This window comes from Colossoma macropomum, unplaced genomic scaffold, assembly GCF_904425465.1.
Source record: "Colossoma macropomum unplaced genomic scaffold, Colossoma_macropomum, whole genome shotgun sequence".
NCBI lineage: Eukaryota > Metazoa > Chordata > Actinopteri > Characiformes > Serrasalmidae > Colossoma > Colossoma macropomum.
In genome coordinates this window covers 11,337,177-11,357,253 of record NW_023494792.1, presented here as the reverse complement: position 1 = coordinate 11,357,253, position 20,077 = coordinate 11,337,177, and the positions used below count along the sequence as shown (strand labels likewise).

The following is a 20,077-nucleotide window of genomic DNA, read 5'->3' as shown; positions in this document are numbered from 1 at the left end:
CATGTCTGTATAAATAAGTAGTTAAGATATAAAAAAAAAGTATTCAGAGTGATTTGATGTAAAATGATGCATTGCAGAGAAACTTCAGCAGTCGGAAACAATAGTGCTGATAGTATCCAGATGTTTTAAGATGTTTTAATGCCTCTAAAACCTTAATCACAGAAAGCTACTACTCAAAATGGTTACAGATATGTTGCCTGATGCCTGAGATACTGTTTTTGACAGAAAATAAAGTGGCTGTAATTGTGTTATTGACATTGCGACCCCTGGTTCCAAACACCACCATTATAAATAGTCACATCCAAACACCCCAGATTGCTTTGATTGGGTCTTAGTGATCTAATAACGCAGAATTTTTGAATTTCCCTTTGACTCACTTATATGTAGTGTTTGTGTTTCGACTACTTAATGGCTTTGTAATCCAGAGGATTCAGTGACGTTTGGTGGGAAACTATACACAGAACAAAACTTATCAGTTTGGGAAACATTTTGCCTACACTGTCAGAAAAAAAGATACTGTACAGGTATATTTTTGTTCATCGAGGTGCAAACAATGTAAATGTAGCCTCAAAGGTACAACTATGGTCTCAGGTTTTTCCCAAGGGAAAAGTGTGTATTTGTACCTTTTTATAACCTAATGTTTTAAAATAGAACAATACAATAAGAAGGCTGGAGTCAGGACAGGGTGTATGGAGTCAGCGCAACTTAAAAAAATATAATTACAAAGGAACGTGGCATAATTATTATCCCCAGCTAAGGGTACCGAAGACATGCCCCTGAGGCTACCACCCCAGTGACGTAAGGGGTACTACCCCAGTGACAGTGTAGTAACTTTTTTCTGAGAGTGCCTCACAGGGTGCGGTATGGGGCAATTTTCTAATGCTCCTTTCATTTTTTCCATAGAGAGAAATGGCCCGGACCCCCTTAGTGCTTATTTGGACATTTTACTGACTACAAAATGACAACCTGACCTCAGCGGTCTATAGCTCATCTTAATGTGATGCTGTACTTTTTATACATTTGAAAATGCTTTTGCCTTCAGTTCCTCAAAAGTTACATTATTCATGTATGTCTGTGTATATGTGTTGCAGGGATACACAAGTCTGTACAAGCCTTGTTCTTTCTCCTCTCTGTGTCTCTCTTCATGTCGGAGTGTATTGAAATGTGTTTGAGGGGGTCAGGAGGGATGACCTTTGACCTGTGAAGAGGATCTGTAGGATGTCCCTATGTGTGTTTGCGGTATCTCTGAATGGTTGAAGAGTCGCCTGGGGCAACGAGGGCTGGAGGAGGGTGTGCCCCATGACTTCAGAGCAGTTGCTAGACAGAGAATGAGAGAGGGTGGGGGAGGGGGAGGGGGAGGGGGAAGGGAGAGAAATGAAGACCATGTGACTCCACAGCAGCTGTTAGATTGAGAGAGAGAGAGAGAGAGAGAGATAGCGAGCGAGTGTGTGTGTGTGTGTGTGTGTGTGTGTGTGTGTGTGTGTGTGTGTGTGTGTGTGTGTTTGGCCACAGGGAGTGAAGGAGTGTGAGTTGCTGTGGTGCTTCATTAGATAAGCTCTACACAGCACCCATGAGCGGAGAGATAGAGCAGAAAGAGGGAGAGGGAGAGGGAGAAGATCAAATGAGGAGCATTGAGTATGGTGATTCTTTTTTAAATAAAAGAGTAGAAAATGCTGAACTGGGAGGACACAGTGAGCTGAATGTTATACGAGGAGAACTGCAGTTCATTCTCTGTGGAATAGACTGCTGGGTAGGAATTGTTTTATTTTCTATTTCAGTTTAATTGCATTTGTTCATGAATACTGGTGTGCTGATCATGCAGTGTGTGTATATATTTGGCTGTATGTACTGCCTTTACCTTTCATTCACTCCTTAAATTGACATTTACATTAATTCATTTAGAAGATGCCTTTATTCAGAGCAACTTAAAATGTGTTTGGAAGTAGTTACTACACTGCGAGAAAGTATGGGAAATCTAGTCGAAAGAATTAAAGACTTCCATAATGAGACTGTTGTACGAATGTTAATATTATTTCATGTATTTAATTTTTTTACTTGTTTTAAGTCATTTTATCTAGAAAGATTATTTTATTCTACTGGCAGATATTTTCTCTTGTTTTAAGCATGGTTTCCTGAAACAAGCACAGTTTTCTGCCTTATGTCTTGAATAGGAAAGTAACGATACACTCCCACGGTTCAATTTGATTGACAATACTTGGTTCACAGTTCAGCATTTTGAACAACATTTGAATGAAGAGAAATGATGACTATAATCATCTTGTTGCACAACTTACTAAAGACACTAGGGCTGTTAAGCAGGAGAAGTGCTGGAGCAAAGTGTTGATTGGTGCTGATTATTGTAAACGTCGGTGTTTATATAATGCAGTTGTATTAGATGGCATAATTAACACAGTGGCCATTCTCCATGATGCTTCGTCACATTTCCATATTCACAGTCACATTTTTGCATTGTGATATCACATCGGAATGCATTGTTATACCCCTAGTCTTGAAACAAGCAACATTTCAGACAATTTCCCCTAAATAAATCACTTAAAACAAAAACATCCAGAAAAAAGTTGAATAATCCTATAATATTCATACAGCAACCGCATAATGAGAAATGTTAGATTTAAGATGTTTTCACCTGCCAAGTACCTTTTTTCACAGTGTAGTATACAAGTCACTACTCTACACTTTGTTATTTATCTGAAGCCCCCTTTTTTAGCACTGTTGTATGACTAAGAGTATGTATCTCACACTCCCTCTGCAGTTCTCTCTGCTTTACCTGTGCGTGTGATGGTTTCTGAGCAGTGCTCCGGTGTCTGTGTCAGTGTGAGTGGTGTGTTTGAATGTGCGATGCAGATTTGAGCTGTAATGAGTTTTCTCTTGAGGGGAGTCAGGGGACGTTCTAATGCTAGCTAGGGCCACTAACGCTGCTAATTTCATTATTAATTTGCTCTTTGCAGTTCAGCATGAGGGCAAAGGGTGAAGAAGAGGTTACTGTGATAAAGCTGACGATGTGTGAGGGAGCAGTAATGACTATTATGAGATATATGCTGTGTTCTATGATGATAATTACACCACAGTGTGTACCCACACACACACACACACACACACACACACACACACACACACAGACACACACATGTTTTATACTCCATTGATCTGAATTGACTTGATTCAAATACATCATTTCCACATAAATAAAATATATTACATTAGCACAGCTACTGCCAAGAGTAAGTATATACCATGACACTAAAAAAGTATTTGGACATTTCTGCTGTTCAAATATATCGAGTTCAGTGGCATTTATTTTAAACAGACCATTCTAACACTGTCAGTTTCTGTTTGACAAAGTAATCTTTCAGAATTGTGCTGTGTTTCAGATTTGCTGTCATTTGAGCAGTTTCTTTGCAGGCTTCTGCAGATTTTGTACACTTCTGAGTTCATGATCCCATGGACACACAGTTTGTGCCTTTAGTACTCTCAGTGCAGTCTGGTTGGAATTCTTCTCCAAGCTTTCTCCACACCATCAGTTTGATGTTGCACTTAAAGTGCTTTATCATTATGGTTAGCGTGAAGTAACCAAAGGAGCTTAATTTAAGTTTGGTAATGGTGACATGGTCCACATCAATGGTAGAGTTCAGTTCATACTGTCATTATAATGTCATGTGAATGCTTTGGTGCTATATCCATCCCCCATTGCTATGTGTGCCAGACTGAGGAAGCGTTGCTATAGGTTTATAGATGGAAACATGCTATTGATTTCCTCTGGAGGTGTAGCATAATCCAGTTCCTGATTGATTGTGTCCGGTAAAGAGTTTCTATTGTCTCTCCATTAACTTGGCCAGCAGACAGAGGAGGGATGTGATTTCAGATCCTCTGTTCATGCACATTTTTACATAGTCGGGTACAGGAAGATTAACTACAGGCAAACAGACAATAGTGGTAGTAATTCTTGTGGTTCTGACGTTTTAAATTATTTGTAGTGTGTGTGTGTGTTTGTGTGTGTTTGTGTGTGTGTGTGTGTGTTTGTGTGTGTGTGTGTGTGTGTGTGTGTGTGTGTGAGTGTGGTTTGTTGAGAAAAAGGGATGTGAAAGGTCATGACTCTGAGTGAAAGTGACACTCGTCTTTGGCACCCACACACACGCTTATTTAAATGTTAGCTTTAGTTAATCCTTGTTTTGCTTACAGCAACTGGAATGCAAATATTAATGGAAATTATCACATTTAAATCTTCTCTCTTTCTCCCACCCCCCCTCCCTTCTCTTCCGTCCCCTCCAGGCATGAGCCATGAGCCAAAGTCGCCATCGTTAGGGATGATCTCCACGGCAACCCGCACCACGGCGACCGTCAGCCCCCTCACCCCCTCCCCCATCAATGGAGTAGTGGTGGCCAATGGGAGCCCAGTGTCTCAGTCTGCTCACTCCGGATTCGCTGCTGCTCTCCGCAAACTGGCCAAACAGGCAGAGGAGCCGCGAGGTGGGTGTGTCCTCTGAGTCTTCTTTTCTTCTTTTATTCTCCTCCTCTCTCATCTGTGCCTCTTTCCACCCTTCTTTACATACTACATGCTTTCTGCCTGACTTAAAGTTACTTCTCATATCACCAGAGCAGATCACACAGGTTTCCACCATATACGTACTTGTCTGTGTTTCATTGCCGGCCCTCCAATTATATTACTTGCCATCACTGTTGGCCATTTTCTTCTGCTGTAATGTGACAGTTTTAGAGGTTTTGTGAGGTTTTTTCTAGATTTTGAGGTTTTGTTAGAAGCACAACATTATATTTTCCCACTATCAATTTATATCATTGATTTATCCACTTTTTTCCTCCTTGTTCTGCCTTTCTCTCTAATCCACTTGTTTAGAGAGAAAGACAGACCCTTTTTTTCAGCAGTCTTCTCATTGTATGTTTGTATTGTATTGTATCTGTCCATTCATCTCCCATTCATCCACGCCATCATCATCACCCATTCATCTGCATCCATCCCTTTTCCCTCCTTCTTGTCTTCACTCTGCCTTTCTATCCTGTCCACTCATTAAATGTTTCAGATGTTTGGTTTCACTCCTTTTTCAGCAGTTTTGTCTACCCAGAATCTTAATTTAGAGTTTATCTTGAGCTCTGCGAGACCCTGAGTTGTGTAGAATGATTATTTCCTGCCTTCCACCCTGCAAGTCTTTGGATTCTTTTTTCTTCTCTCTTTGTCTTTTTCTCTCTCTCTCTCTTTCGGGTTGTTGCAGGAAGGAGAATGTCGTTCAGGTTTAACATGTGCACACACCTATACACGCGCTCTTACGCTGATCTGCAGGGTCTGTTGCTGGTGGTCAGATCATGCTGAATTGATTTGAATAATATTTGCATGTGGATTTGCTGAGTTTCAAATGGCTGGCACATTATAGAGAGACCCATCTGTCTGTGTGATTGTGTTCAAGTCACAGCCAGAGACGGACACACGGACATACACTCACACACGTGCACTTATACACACCCACACACACATACAGACACACTCACACACACACATACATGCACTCTTTGCTTTTTAATGATATGTTTCAGTATCGTAGCTTCAGTGGAGTTTGCCTTGAGTCCGTAAGCTATTGCTCTTGCTGTAAATGATGGCTTTTACAAAAATTCCAGACACCAGCAGCAGATGAAAGGGATCAGGCCTAGTAGAAGGAGATGGATGAGCTGATCGTGTGGTTTAGGGTGTTTTAGACCACGGTGGCCAGTGAAAATGTGGTGGTACTTTCATCAGTGTCTCAGCCTGTGTTAATGTTAAACTAGCTCTGCTCCAAGGCCCAAGACTCTGATTATTCTGGTGTGTGCTCTGATACAGAACTGATGATGAGATTATTAATACTGAAGCTTTTTGTCAGGGAAACTAACCTTTGCAAATCAGCATTGGATCCCCTCAGAATGAAACACAGTCTGTTCGCTGTTTGTTTTTTTTTTTCCCCTGGGCCAGTATTCTTTGGCCACACCCCCCCCCTCCTTTTACAGTCATTAATTTTTCTTTTGCATTTCACTATTAATGTCACAACTCATTGATTATTAATAATCATACAGGTATAAGATGTTGTGGTACCACAACCACACCACCCCTCCACCCCACCCACAGTTTGCTCCTTTTGATACTGTTAAAATGCTAAAGGATTTTGTTTGGATTATCACAATCAGTTTTATTAATAATCAAGGAATCTACTGATTATTTTGACGATTGTTCTAGTAATTAGAGTTTTTAAAAGAAGCTGAACAATAAAAATTGACTTAACTGAGTAATAACAATCCACTGCCTGATGCTGAGCCTTTTGAAGATTGCAGCACACTTTATTTAATTTTAAATAATGTTTTTAATTTTAAATAATATTTATGTTTAAAGATAAACTAAGAAGCCTTTTAAAATACTTTGCAAGTAAACACAATGTAACATAATTAGAGCTTGCATATCAGTATCGATGGGTGTGGATATCGGGCTGATATCAGCAGAAAATGCTGGACTGAACGTAGGAGGAAAAAAAAATTAATTGGATTTATTACACTGCGTGGTGTGATGTGATGTAGCAGTGCATTACTTCCTGTAAGTAACAGAGTGTTTGAGTAGTGCTTCATTTACAAATTACATTAAAAATGGCTTATTTTAAAGCTTAGTAGTCTTTAAAGAAAGAGTACTGTACCTGTTTAAGTATCAATACAGGAAAAGAAAAAGTGCTATATTGCCATCTCTAAAATGTATATAAATGAGTACGCTCTGTAAAACAGGCTCTGTATCTGACTGTAGGAAAGATCAGTAGGAGAATTTATGTATTACTATCATACAAATTGACAACAAAGGAAAATTTTAATGTGTTATTTTTGATCAGTTGTGATTTGTTGATGAATCGCATCCCTAAATTCTCCAAAGCACTCTCCTAACCTGTCCACTTCTTTAAAGCCACTATGTCATTATCATTGTAATGATAAATTTTATTGCTTTGTGAGTAACTGTTTGTGTGTATCTTCTGCTCTGTCTAGCCACCATTAGTTTCTTGTTAGTCTCTTGGCTTTGATTGGAGGAGAGAGGAGAATGAGAGAGACTGAGTGGTCTGGCTCTTTTTAGCAGAGAGATACAGTCGTGTTTCTGCAACTGAATCAATCTGATTTATCTCCACTAATTGCCATTGGCCCCCACTGCTTACTGAAGCATGTAATGTCTGTCTGTCTCTCTCCCTCTGCTGGGCCACCCCCCCCTTTCTCTCTCTCTGTCTCTGTTTCTCTGTCTCTGTTTCTCTCTCTCTCTCTCTCTCTCTCTCTCTCTCTCTCTCTCTCTCTCTTTCTCTCTCTCTTTCTCTTTCTCTCTCTGTCTCTGTTTCTCTCTTCTCTCTCTCTCTCTCTCTCTCTCTCTCTCTCTGTCTCTGTTTCTCTGTCTCTGTTTCTCTCTCTCTCTCTCTCTTTCTCTCTCTCTTTCTCTTTCTCTCTCTGTCTCTGTTTCTCTCTCTCTCTCTGTTTCTCTCTCTCTTACTCTCTCTCTCTCTCTCTCTCTCTCTCTCTTTCTCTCTTTCTCTCTGTCTGTTTCTCTCTCTCTTTTTCTCTCTTTCTCTGTCTGTTTCTCTCTCTCTCTCTTTCTCTCCTTCTCTCTCTGTCTCTGTTTCTCTCTCTCCCTCTCTCTCTTTCTCTCTTTGTCTCTGTTCCTCTGTCTCTCTTACTCACTCTCTCTCTCTGTGAAAAGTAGAATATTTGAAATATTTGTAAGTATGTTTTAAGTATATTTTAAATAAATTTAAGTATTTCATAAATATACTTAAATTATTATTAGCTAATTGATTCTTTTAGCTGTACACACTGTTTATTTGTACTTCAGCACTTGATTGTAACTGGATGTATCTCCCATTGCACATGCTTTATATTACTCAGTTTGTTTGTGTACTGCCTGTTGTGTGTAGATTGATATAATATATTGATAGTATATCTGTTTCTATATTTTATTTTATTTTATTTAGTTTTATGTTGACACCTGCACAGAAAGAAAGTCCTTGCACATCTGGTACTTGGCAAATAAAGATTCTGATTCTGTTTTCAAAATTTCTTAGTATTTGGGATGTCCCAAAGTTGGTGCAAAAGCCTCTGAGAGGTACATCAAATCCACCTGAGAGTCACCTGAACGTGAGCTTAGAGGAGAAAAAAACAACAAAAAAAATCAGATCTTTTTATAAGGCATTATACAACATATAATATTATAAACATGGCAAGTGTCAGAATTGTGCTTAAATTTGAATAGTGACCTAGAAATAGTGCAGAATCTTGAATATTTCTTCTTCATTTTAGTTGTCATAACCTTTTTTTGTTGGAATTTTGTAGAGTTTTGAAACTTCTGTTTTAATGAAAACAATTTCAGATTTTCAGTGTTTCTAGACTTTTGGAACCCACTGTGTGGTCACTGCATTATGCCTTTGAGTGTACTAAACACACTTGTCTTGTTTAATGAGAATTACACACATTTTTCCAAATTTCAGCATAATTCATGCTGAGATGTAAATAAAGTCAACAATACAGATATAGCCATTTTATTTACTATACAAAACCACCAGAACCTACATGTCTTCTTTTTATATGAAGTCATGGTAGTGGTCAAATAGTGGCAAATCTGAAAAAAATAAATCCCTCTTTGGGGACTGTTTTGTCTTATAAAACCTCACATGTACCCCTCCGCCATAAATAGATTTAAAAACTATGTTTTAAGCCAAATTTGTATCTCCAAACAGTCTCCAAGACATCTCAGACATCAGTCGCCATATTCATTACCATTATAACCATTTATAACCATTAATAATAAGCATGTAATAACTTTCTGTGAGGGAGCTTTCAGAGGCTTTTACCTCTCTAGATGTCTGGTTCTCCACTATGCTCCACTGTGAGCAATTCTGACTCTGTCAGTTTCTCTAGAGTGGAGCATTTCACATCAAACCACTCTGAATGACTTTATTTACATCTTAGCAACTTAATTATGCTAAAATTTTTAAAAATGTGTGTAACTGTCATTAAACAAGATAAGTGTTTTTTATATATTGAAAGATATATTGAAATTCCCCATTGTTACATCTTAACCATATTATTATGCAGAATTTTTTTGTACACAAAAACATTTGTGTATTTTCCCTTTAATGCCTATATTCATCAAAACACCAACAGAAACACGTCTGGATCATCAGCCAAGAGTCGCAGTGCTTTTAGCATATATTTACACATTGTAGCAATCTGTAAAATCAGCATTGCAAAGGGCAGTATCATGATAATTAGTAATACACGTTAATAAATGTTAGTGTGCATGCTGTGTAAGCAGTACAGAGACAGTGATCGAGGAGTAGATGGTCAGGAGCTTGGTGGACTATAACTGTGTCTTAATCAAAGGCCACAGAAGAGCAGATTAAGCCAGACCTCCTGAGAGAAGAGCACATTTTAAAGTGATGAACAGAGGCTTAGTGTAACACACACATCTACACACGCACTTCATACACACGAACAGACGCTCAAGCTTACACAATTTAGCAGACACATGCTTATGCACACACACACACACACACACACACACACACACACACACACACACACACTCTCTCTTATCACCTCTGTGCAAGACCAGGCACTCAGAGAGGGGTTGACCTACTTTGCTCCTTTTGTTGTGTGGCTTAGACAGATGCTGCGTAGCAGTGGTACACTTAGCGTGTGTGTGTGTATGTGTGTGTGTGTGTATGTGTGTGTGTGTGTGTGTAGCCCTGAAGCAGTATGAAAAAATAATTTCACACATGCACACATACTAGGGGTGGGCGATATGGCTAATATGTAATATTGTGATTCTTCAACACGGTCTGTCTATTTGTGTCATGATTAGGGAAGCAAAAATTAGGCAGATTCTTTTGACCGATAACCAACTGTCATTAGTAGTGATTAATCATTTACCAACAAGCCTAAAATCAAGGACGCAGTCAAAATATCTATTGTAAAACAGACACTTCAAGATCTAAAAGCTGACTGGCTGAGCCGTGTTTGAAATCATATTAAAGTACTTCACATATGCGCCTTCGAGCCTTCGACTCCTCTGGTCTCGGGCAGTCGTGGGCTGGAGGCTAGGGAACCAGCCTTGTGACTGGAAGGTCGCCGGTTCGATCCCCTCAGCTGACAGTACGTGACTGAAGTGCCCTTGAGCAAGGCACCTAACCCCCAACTGCTTCCCGGGGGCCGTGGATAGGGCTGCCCACCGCTCTGGGCATGTGTGCTCACTGCCCCCTAGTGTGTGTGTGTTCACTAGTGTGTATGTGGTGTTTCACTGCACGGATGGGTTAAACGTGGAGGTCTAATTCCGATGTGTTCAGACACAGTTGGCTAAAAGGTTCATTTCATTCATTCATTCATTGGAGATGAACCATCACACAGTGCAAATATGTATTGTGGTCAGATGAATCATTATTCCAGGTCTTTTATGTGTGCTCCAGACCAATGACAAAAAGGACCATCTATACTGTTACCAGCAGAAGTCCAAAAGCCAGGCTCTATTATGGTATGGGGTTGTGTCAGTGCCTTTGGCAAAGGTCACTTGCATTTCTGTGACGGCACCATTAATGCTGAAAAGTACATAGAGATTTTGGAGCCACATATGCTGCCTCGACGATGACATCTTTTCTACAGACGCCTGTGCATATTTCAATAAGACAATGCAAAACTACATTCTGCACACATTACAAAGGCTGTAATGATGACTGCGGAAGAAGAGGGTGCGGGTGCTGGACTGGCCTGCCTGCAGTCCTGACCTGGCCACCAGTGGGGAGTGTGTGGTGCATTTAAAACTCAGAATGTGACAGTGAAGACCCCGCACACATTAAAACTTGTTTACAGGAAGAATGAGACAAAATTACACCTGAAACACTTCATCTCTTGGTGTCTTCAGTCACTAAACGTCTTAAGTGTTGTGAAAAAAAGTGGCAACATTACGAAGTGGTAAATGCCTTACTCTTCCAATTTTTTTAAATATGTTGCAAGCATCAAAATTAAAATAAAAAACATTCATGAGGTAAAACGCCAAATAATGTGGCATTGTATTGTTTTCAGTGTAATACAGGTCAAAAATAATTTACAAATCACTGTTTTCAGTTTAAATTTTAATTTAACATACCATCCCAACTTTTTCTGATTTGGGGTTGTATAAGCGCACACATCTAGTGAGTTCTGTGTTATTGCTCTGAGATATTAAAGTGTTCCTTCTAGGAACCGTGGAGCGTAATACTGATAGGAGAGCCAGGCGTGTAATATATGAAGTAAATAGCCTGAAACCACATTAAACATGCCCTACGTAAGAACTGAGGGGCTGACTCCTGTAGTATGTTCATCATTGTGTGAGCACATACTAAAAAGTTGACAAAATGGCAGGAATGTACAGTGGTGTGAAAAAGTGTTTGCCCCCTTCATGATTTCTTATTCTTTTGCATGTTAGTCATACTTAAATGTTTCAGATCACCAAACAAATTAAATATTAGACAAAGATAACACAAATAAACACAAAATGCAGTTTATAAATGAAGGTGTTTATTATTAAGGGAAAAAGAAATCCAAACCTACAGGGCCCTGTGTGAAAAAGTGACCCCCCCCCATTAAAACATAAATTAACTGTGGTTTATCACATCTTTGGAAAGCTGAGTTCAATTTCCCTAGCCACACCCAGGCCTGATTACTGCCACACCTGTTCTCAATCAAGAAATCACTTAAGTAGGACCTGCCTGACAAAGTGAAGTAGACCAAAAGATCCTCAAAAGCTAGACATCATGCTGCGATCCAAAGAAATTCAGGAACAAATGAGAAACAAAGTAATCGAGATCTATCAGTCTGGAAAAGGTTATAAAGCCATTTCTAAAGCTTTGGGACTCCAGCGAACCACAGTGAGAGCCATTATCCACAAATGGCGAAAACCTGGAACAGTGGTGAACCTTCCCAGGGGTGGCCGGCCGACCAAAATTACCCCAAGAGCGCAGCGACGACTCATCCAAGAGGTCACAAAAGACCCCACAACAACATCCAAAGAACTGCAGGCCTCACTTGCCTCAATTAATATCAGTGTTCATAACTGCACCATAAGAAAGAGACTGGGCAAAAATGACCTGCATGGCAGAGTTCTAAGACAAAAACCACTGCTGAGCAAAAAGAACATAAAGGCTCGTCTCAGTTTTGCCAGAAAACATCTTGATGATCCCCAAGACTTTTGGGAGAATACTCTGTGGACTGACGAGACAAAAGTTGAACTTTTTGGAAGGTGTATGTCCCATTACATCTGGCGTAGAAGTAACATAGCATTTCAGAAAAGGAACATCATACCAACAGTAAAATATGGTGGTGGTAGTGTGATGGTCTGGAGCTGTTTTGCTGCTTCAGGACCTGGAAGACTTGCTGTGGTAAATGGAACCATGAATTCTGCTGTCTACCAAAAAATCCTGAAGGAGAATGTCCGGCCATCTGTTCGTGACCTCAAGCTGAAGTGCACTTGGGTTCTGCAGCAGGACAATGATCCAAAACACACCAGCAAGTCCACCTCTGAATGGCTTAAGAAAAACAAAATTAAGACTTTGGAGTGGCCTAGTCAAAGTCCTGACCTGAATCCGATTGAAATGCTGTGGCATGACCTTAAAAAGGCGGTTCATGCTCAGAAACCCTCCAATGTGGCTGAATTACAGCAATTCTGATGAGTGGGCCAAAATTCCTCCACAGCGCTGTAAAAGACTCATTGCCAATTATCGCAAATGCTTGATTGCAGTTGTTGCTGCTAAGGGTGGCCCAACCAGCTAGTAGGTTTAGGGGGCAATCACTTTTTCACACAGGGCCCTGTAGGTTTGGATTTCTTTTTCCCTTAATAATAAACACCTTCATTTATAAACTGCATTTTGTGTTTACTTGTGTTATCTTTGTCTAATATTTAAATTTGTTTGGTGATCTGAAACATTTAAGTGTGACAAACATGCAAAAGAATGAGAAATCAGGAAGGGGGCAAACACTTTTTCACACCACTGTATAATAAAAGGCTACAGAAAGTTTGATATTCTAAAGTTGTAAAGTTATATTTTTCACTCATTACTAATAATGAATAATGAACTAATAATAATTCAAGTAAACATACATGCCATGACTGGGACTATTCTGGGCTCACTGTACCTCAAAAAGATGAAAGATGTCACTGTCCACCACGTCTTTCTCTATAGTTTTGGACGTGTGTGATTTCCTCACACCATCATGCATCACACTTTCTCTCTGGACAAAATAGTTTTCTGACTTATTGCATGTGAATGTTGTAGTTGTGCTGTTATCGTCTTGAAAAGGGTTCCTGAACGCCACTATTTTAGCAGTGCACTTCATTTTTTAGTAGGCCTAACTAGCACAGCCAGTCCCCTACTGAGCCCTCATGTATACACTTAAAAAATGTTCTTCAATTTGAATAAAACCACCTATTCAGATAGGAGCTGTTTATTGGAAATGAAATAAAATTACGCTGACCTTTTTTGACTGATAACATTGGTCAAACAGTCAGTTAGTTAATGGTTAATCATTTAAATCAGTTTACATCCCTTATCATGAAATCTAGTTTTTCTGAGGTTTGATGACTTGGAGCAGACACACAAGAACCAATGCATGTGATCAGTGTTCTGTAAGTACTCATGATATGCTCAGAAAAGTGTATTGTGATGTAACTTTTCATAATAAAGGTAAATATTGTATTGTCCACCCGCAAATACACACAGCAGAAAAATGTCCAGTGTTGAATTCAGTTACAGAGTTCAACTGGACACTGTAGGTGTTCATACAGTTAATGATAATTTTGTTCACGTGTGTGTTCACACATAGCTTTGAGCGTGTTGTGCGTGGCCTCCTGTCATGCTTGACGTTTGTGCTGTTTTCCAGGAGTGTGTAAGGCGTGTGTGTGGTTAGAAAGGAGTCAAGAGGATTAGTATACGCACATACACACATTCACACACGTGTGCATCCCACTGCTACAGGTTTTCTTTAATAAGAGTAAAAATGAAGCAGATCGGTGCGAGAAGGTGAGAAGAGTGTGCGTTTGTGTATGAATCTGAGTGTGCGTGTGTTTACCGCAGGGAGATTATAATCACTGTTTGTTTCTTTATCTTTGTAAACTGGCATCTGATCTGACACTGAGACGAGGGCTTTGATAGTGAGGAAGTTGGCAGCCATAGACGTGATGATGCATGTACACTTTATCTGACAGGCTGCCTGCTCTTTCTGGCACACACACACACACACACACACACACACACACACACAAACACACACAAAATCTCTCCTATCTCCCCTCTCCCCTTTTATCTTTTATCTCTACATTTCCATTACTCTCTTTTTGTTCTTTTTTCTTCATCTCTGTAGCTGTTTACGGAGCATTCAGAGGATTTATCATCTCACTGGTAGACAGTAGTTATAAAGCAGGGAGTGAATATCTCTAGCTTGTAAGACTTGATGATGCCTCTACTGTGTTGTTTGGCTATATTTAAGCAGCTATATTCTCTCTGTACATGTAGAATATTGTAGAATAGTCATAGAATTGTATAGACTCTTAACAGTGCTTGGCTTGGGTGTAAAGTTCTGGATAAAGCCTTTAATTGGTGTAGAACCTTTACATGCTGTAGAGGATCCTTACTTTGAAACGGTACCTCACTTACACATCTCATTTACAATAGTAGTTCTGCAAGGAACCCTTTATTGAAGGGTTCCTTGTGGAACCAAATGTTGTTGTTCTGTGATATTGCTCCAAAGAACCCTTTTTGGTTTCTGTATTTGTATGAATGTACATAGAACCATATACAGTATCTGATCTGTTCTTTTCAGGGTAGAACTGTACTGTAGGTGTGCATTTATTAGTGTCAGGGTTTGTTATGTTTATGTAAGAGTTGTTTTAATGCTGGAGGCATAAATGATTTGTAATGCACGTATTTGCTTGCAGTATATGTTATTAAGTGTATATTATTTTTTACATCCTGTAATTACACCAGGAAATGGTAATGTTTATTTGCACTGTGTAGACTTTCACACACTGGAGTGGAGGTCCTTTCCAATCACAGTGTACTGACCTGTTTTCACACCGATTCACCAATGCCGATAGTGTGAAAGTTTAACAACTTTTCTTATTCTCTGTCTCTCAGGCCCCGCCTCCATCAGTGGTGAATCGTCACCAGTTTCCTCCCCAGCCACCAATCACAGCTCTCCAGCAGGTACGCCTAAGCGGGGTCCTCTGGCTCCACCCCCTGGGGCCCACAGTGTGTCCAGCACCCCACCAGTGGTCACCATCGCACCGACCAAAACAGTTAACGGTCTGTGGAGGAGTGAGGGGAGACAGGTGAGACAGAGCTTCCATATGGAAAATATGAAAGTGTGAATAATAGAAAAAAGAAAAAAGGTCCAAAAACAATGGGGGGAAAAAACAGTTGATGGTGTTGAAGGAAGCTGTTGACTTATGGATGAGTAGATGCAGAAAAAAGGGCTTTCTCTCTCTCTCTCTCTCTCTCTCTCTTTCTCTCTTTCTCTGTGTGTGTGTGTGTGTGTGTGTGTGTGTGTGTATGGGTGAGGTCTCTGAGAGGTCAGAGAAAGCACAGTCCTCCATCATCAATCTACATCCACCCTGTCAGCCATTACAGAAATTTACCCAGAGTCCATCAAACTGTCTGAGCTATCCAAACACACTTAATCTCCCTCTTTCCCGTTCTCCTTCTTCTTCTATCTCTCTTTCCCAATGAATCTCTCTCTCTTTCTCTGTATCTCTTGCTCTCTCTTGCTTCCGTCTCTCATTCTCTTCCTCTCTCTTGCATGCTCACTCGCTTTCCATCTCTGTCTCTCTCTCTCTCTTCCCTCTGTCTTTCTCATTCTGTCTCTCTCTCTCTCTATCTTTCTGAATTGTTCCCTCTCTTTTCTGTCTCTTGTCTTATTTAACGTGTTTAATCTCTGCTTGTCTCATCTGATGGACATCTCTCTCCTCAGTTAAAATAGGGCTGTAAGGAGATGATGTGCTTCTGCTAAGACGGGCTCGGACTCATTATGTTTTCATCCCTCTCTTATTTTATCTCTTTCTCCAATTCCTCCTCTCCGCCTTTGGTCTCCCTGCACTGTCTCTGCTCACATCCTGTGCATTGTTAGCATAAGGATTGTTAGCATGGGACTGTAAAGGGAAGTGATTCAGAAGCTAGGGATGGTGTGCGTGTGTGCGTGTGTGCGTGCGTGTGTGTGTGTGTGTGTGTGTGTGTGTGTGTGTGTGTGTCTTTTCAGTCTTTAAGACAAAATGTTCAGACTTTGTAAAACAATCGACAATAACAGGACTAACAAACATTGTACAGTGCTTTTCTACAAAAGTTGTGTTTCATTGTTTTTTTTTAAACTGAGAAAAGGTTTAAATTTAGGATTAGGCTTATTTTTTATAACATATAGGTACATGAATATGTATAATACATATGGGACATTATTATTACAAATAGGTACTTAATATATCCACTGTTAAAACAATACATTGCATCTCAAAATCTTAAACCTCTTAAACCGCCATCATTTTTGTTTCTGTTTATTGCAAATTTTGCCACTATGAAAAAAGCAGCTGGCAGTTTCAAATTATGCCAGAAAAGATCCAAAACAAACACAAGAAAAATGTAATTATGCAGTTACTTAATACAAAATGGACATGTTACATATAGGTACTTACATATATTATGTATAGGGCAAAGTTTTAGGTCTTTTTTTTTTTCTTTCATTGCTAGAACATGCCAGCGGCCCTTAACATTGAGGCAAAACTTCACATGAGAGACCACCAACAGACACGGTCCAAAATGGCGTACAATAAGATCTTTGGAGATATGAGGTTTTTTCCCAACAACGATTATATATAATACATATGGGACATATGCATGACCTCTTGTCCTGACATTGTATAAAAACAAACCCGTGTGTGTGTGTAGATGAACTGGCCTTTTGTTCCTACTGGGTAAACTGTGGTTCAGAAGGGGTAGTATAAGAAGGAATGGGGCACGCTGTGGGTTTACTGCTTCTCTGTCTTCTGTGTATGTGTGTATGAGTTTGATGGGTTTGTTTGTTCAGTGCTTGATCTCTGTGTGCCTGTGTGAGCCTATTTGGCCGTGCAGTCACTGGGGGAGCACTTTAGACAATGCCCACTTCCCCCGGATCAAACCGGCCTTTCTCCACACACACAAAGAGCCCTCTGTACTGCTGCCCAGAGGAGGTGGAGGGAAGGAGCCGCTCTGTTGGCTGTGCAGCCGCCTTTAAAGCAGGACTCTTCTCTTCCGCCCTGGGCCTGACCACACACACACACACACACACACACACACACATACTCACACTGGTACTGTTGATGTGCCTCAATACAGAAATAGTAGTTTAATACTACATATTGCTTTCCAGGGTTAATTCCATGCTTTTCCTCATTCTTGTCATATGCCGTGGAAAGGGATCGCTGTAGTCATCATTAGAAAGCCTGCTTTGAATCACATTTTCATGATAAAGACATTATGCAAAATGTACAGTGATTTGCATCCACCTACTGACTGTTCCACCCTTTAAACATTTTCTGTCTGTGTCTCTTTGTTGTCTTGTTGCAATGTCGAAGGGTGTGGACAGGGATGCGGTGCAGTCCGTAAGTAATTGGACAGGGGCACAGTTGTTTTGGCTTTGGCTACTCTAGGACATTGAATTTAAAATAAAGCAGTGACAATAAGGCTAAAGGGCAGAATGTCAACTTTAATTTGAAGGTATTTTTATCTGCATAGGATTGACCTAAGAATGTACACATTTTACCCCTTTTCATTTCAGGGATAGGAGTAAAACACAGTGTCATCACATCATTAGTACATACATAAGACAGAGGATTTAAGGTCTATGCTGGATTCTAACCTCTTGTCAGGCTGTTACTGGAGTCTCTTGCTGTTGTCTTTCAATATGATGAGCAAAGAAGTGCCAGTGCATGTAAAGCAGGCCATCAGAATAAATCAGTCAGAGGTATTGCCAAAATAGACAAAAGCAACTGCTTGCAACTTTGTAAAGAAGCAAAGGTACACTGGTGAACTAAGCAGTCTGGATTCTAGTGCATGTTTCATGTTAAATCCAGTGTGCTGGAGCACAGAGCCAAAACAACAACGATTTAAAGCTGTCCGGTTACTTATGGACTGTGCTGTATGTCAATGAAGATGAGAGGTTTTGGTATAACATTTACTCTTGTTCCTTGTTTCCTGTGTGTCGCTTGCAGTCTGAAGCAGGGCTGAGAGGACCTGGACGTGATCCTGGACGTGTGGCCTCAGACCCCCCTGCTCCCCCTCCTCCTGCCACCCACGAGAAGAGCCCTGCCTCTCTTCCTCCTCACCTCATAGGGGCGCCCTTCCCTTTTGGTCTGAGCACCAATGCAGTAATGCAGGACCCTCGTCTGCAAGCACTAAAGTAAGTACAACACATGCTTAGGACATATAACATGACGTTGCACATTGTTTAAAAGCTACCTAAATGCTTCTTGGCTAGGACGGACAGTTCTAAACACTGTTTAAAATATTATTATTCTTCTGTCAAAAAGACAGATGATGTTCTATGTATGTTTATATATAGAACATAACAACACAGTGTTGTAAATGATCCTTTAAAGAACCTTTTTAAGCAAGGCTCTATATAGCACTAAAATGGGTTCAGCTGTTGTTACGAGTCATAGAAAGTTGTTTGTACTATATAAAACACTTTTTGCTAAGAGTGTATACACTTAATAATGAGTCAAAGAAGGTTCTAATAAGTGTTTCATAGATAAACCATTTGGATTCACTAAAGAACCTAAAAACCTTTTATATATGAGATATACGAGTGTGAAAAAGTCTTTTAAAAGTTTAAAGAATCTTCTTTTTTTATTTTTTCTAGAACTGTATGTGCAAGCCAAGAACCAATTAGGAACCTGTATTTTTAACAGTGTAGGTAAAAATTGGTCTAGAACCTTTACTATTATTTGAAGGATCCTCATCACACTTGCGCATCTCAATTTACAAAAATTGTTCCCTAAGAAAACCTTTTTAGGGAGCCAAAAGTGGTTCTTTTATTGCATCATTTTAAAGAGTGGATCATTTACATAAATTGAAATAAAGCTTCAATCATGGGCAAATCTGTTTGTATCAGTTTGTCCCGTCAGGTGCCTCATGTCCTGCAGTCCGGGGCGGGACCCGCAGGGGTCCCAGAGGAATACCTGCGGGGTGGCTTTCGCCCCTACTCCTCTGCTGAGGAGCTGCGTGTTCCCTCGCTCCCCCTAGGGCTGGACCCTGGTACTGCAGCTGCTGCTGCTGCTTACTTCCACTCAGGATACCTGCCCCACCCTGCCCTCTCCTCTTACAGGTGAGTCTGTGTGCCTTCAAACAGCCCTCATCAACTCATAAAACTGTCATAAAAATAGTAAAGTCATAAAACTGTCATGTCACTAAATTGTAACTTCTGTTTGTTTGTGTTTGGGTGTTCATTGGCAACTGGTAAGTTTATCATGAGAAAAATACCTAAAATAAACCTGCTGAGATGGACCAGTGACGTCACTCCTCGCAAAAGAAAAATACTGTTGGCTTTTATTAACAGCGTCTGCCTTTTCAGCTCAGGTTAATGTTGCAATCATTTACACAAAACACCAGCTCAACAGCTCCTACTTTGTGTGTCAACAACTGTGTGTGTGTGTTTGGGGAGTGGGGTGGGACGTCCTGCCTTTCTGCTGTATATGGTGTAGAGGTATAATAAATGAAAGTATATGGAACCACTGAGCCACTGACCATCCACAAAACACATTCACATACATTTTCCTTCTCACTCTCCTTTGGTGTCTCTCTCTCTTTCTCCCTCTCTTCCTCACTCACTCACTCACTCACTCTCAGTTGCACTCCCTGTCCTCCTCACTCTCTCTGTCTCTCTCTCTCTCTCTCTCTCTTTCACTCACTCACTCACTCACTCTCTGTTTCTGTCTCTTTTTTTGCTCTCTCTCTTCTTTCTGTCTTCTCATCTCTTCCTGTCTCCTATTTTTCCTTTTGTTTCTCTCTTTCTCTTC

At 40.2% G+C, this 20,077-nt stretch overlaps 1 protein-coding gene across 3 annotated transcripts in view; it reads left to right on the top strand.

Annotated features, from left to right (window-relative positions):
- LOC118811601 (genetic suppressor element 1-like) overlaps positions 1–20,077 on the top strand; it is a 63,601-nt gene that overhangs the window by 29,978 nt on the left and 13,546 nt on the right. For 2 of the 3 annotated variants that reach the window (XM_036575928.1, XM_036575930.1), the window contains exons 2-5: positions 4,291–4,488; positions 15,174–15,367; positions 18,272–18,459; positions 19,174–19,386. In XM_036575928.1, the coding sequence (XP_036431821.1) occupies positions 4,291–4,488; positions 15,174–15,367; positions 18,272–18,459; positions 19,174–19,386 (793 nt within the window). Of the gene's footprint in view, positions 1–1,495; positions 1,751–4,290; positions 4,489–15,173; positions 15,368–18,271; positions 18,460–19,173; positions 19,387–20,077 lie in introns of those variants that run through there. The other variant, XM_036575929.1, reaches the window with a different exon arrangement.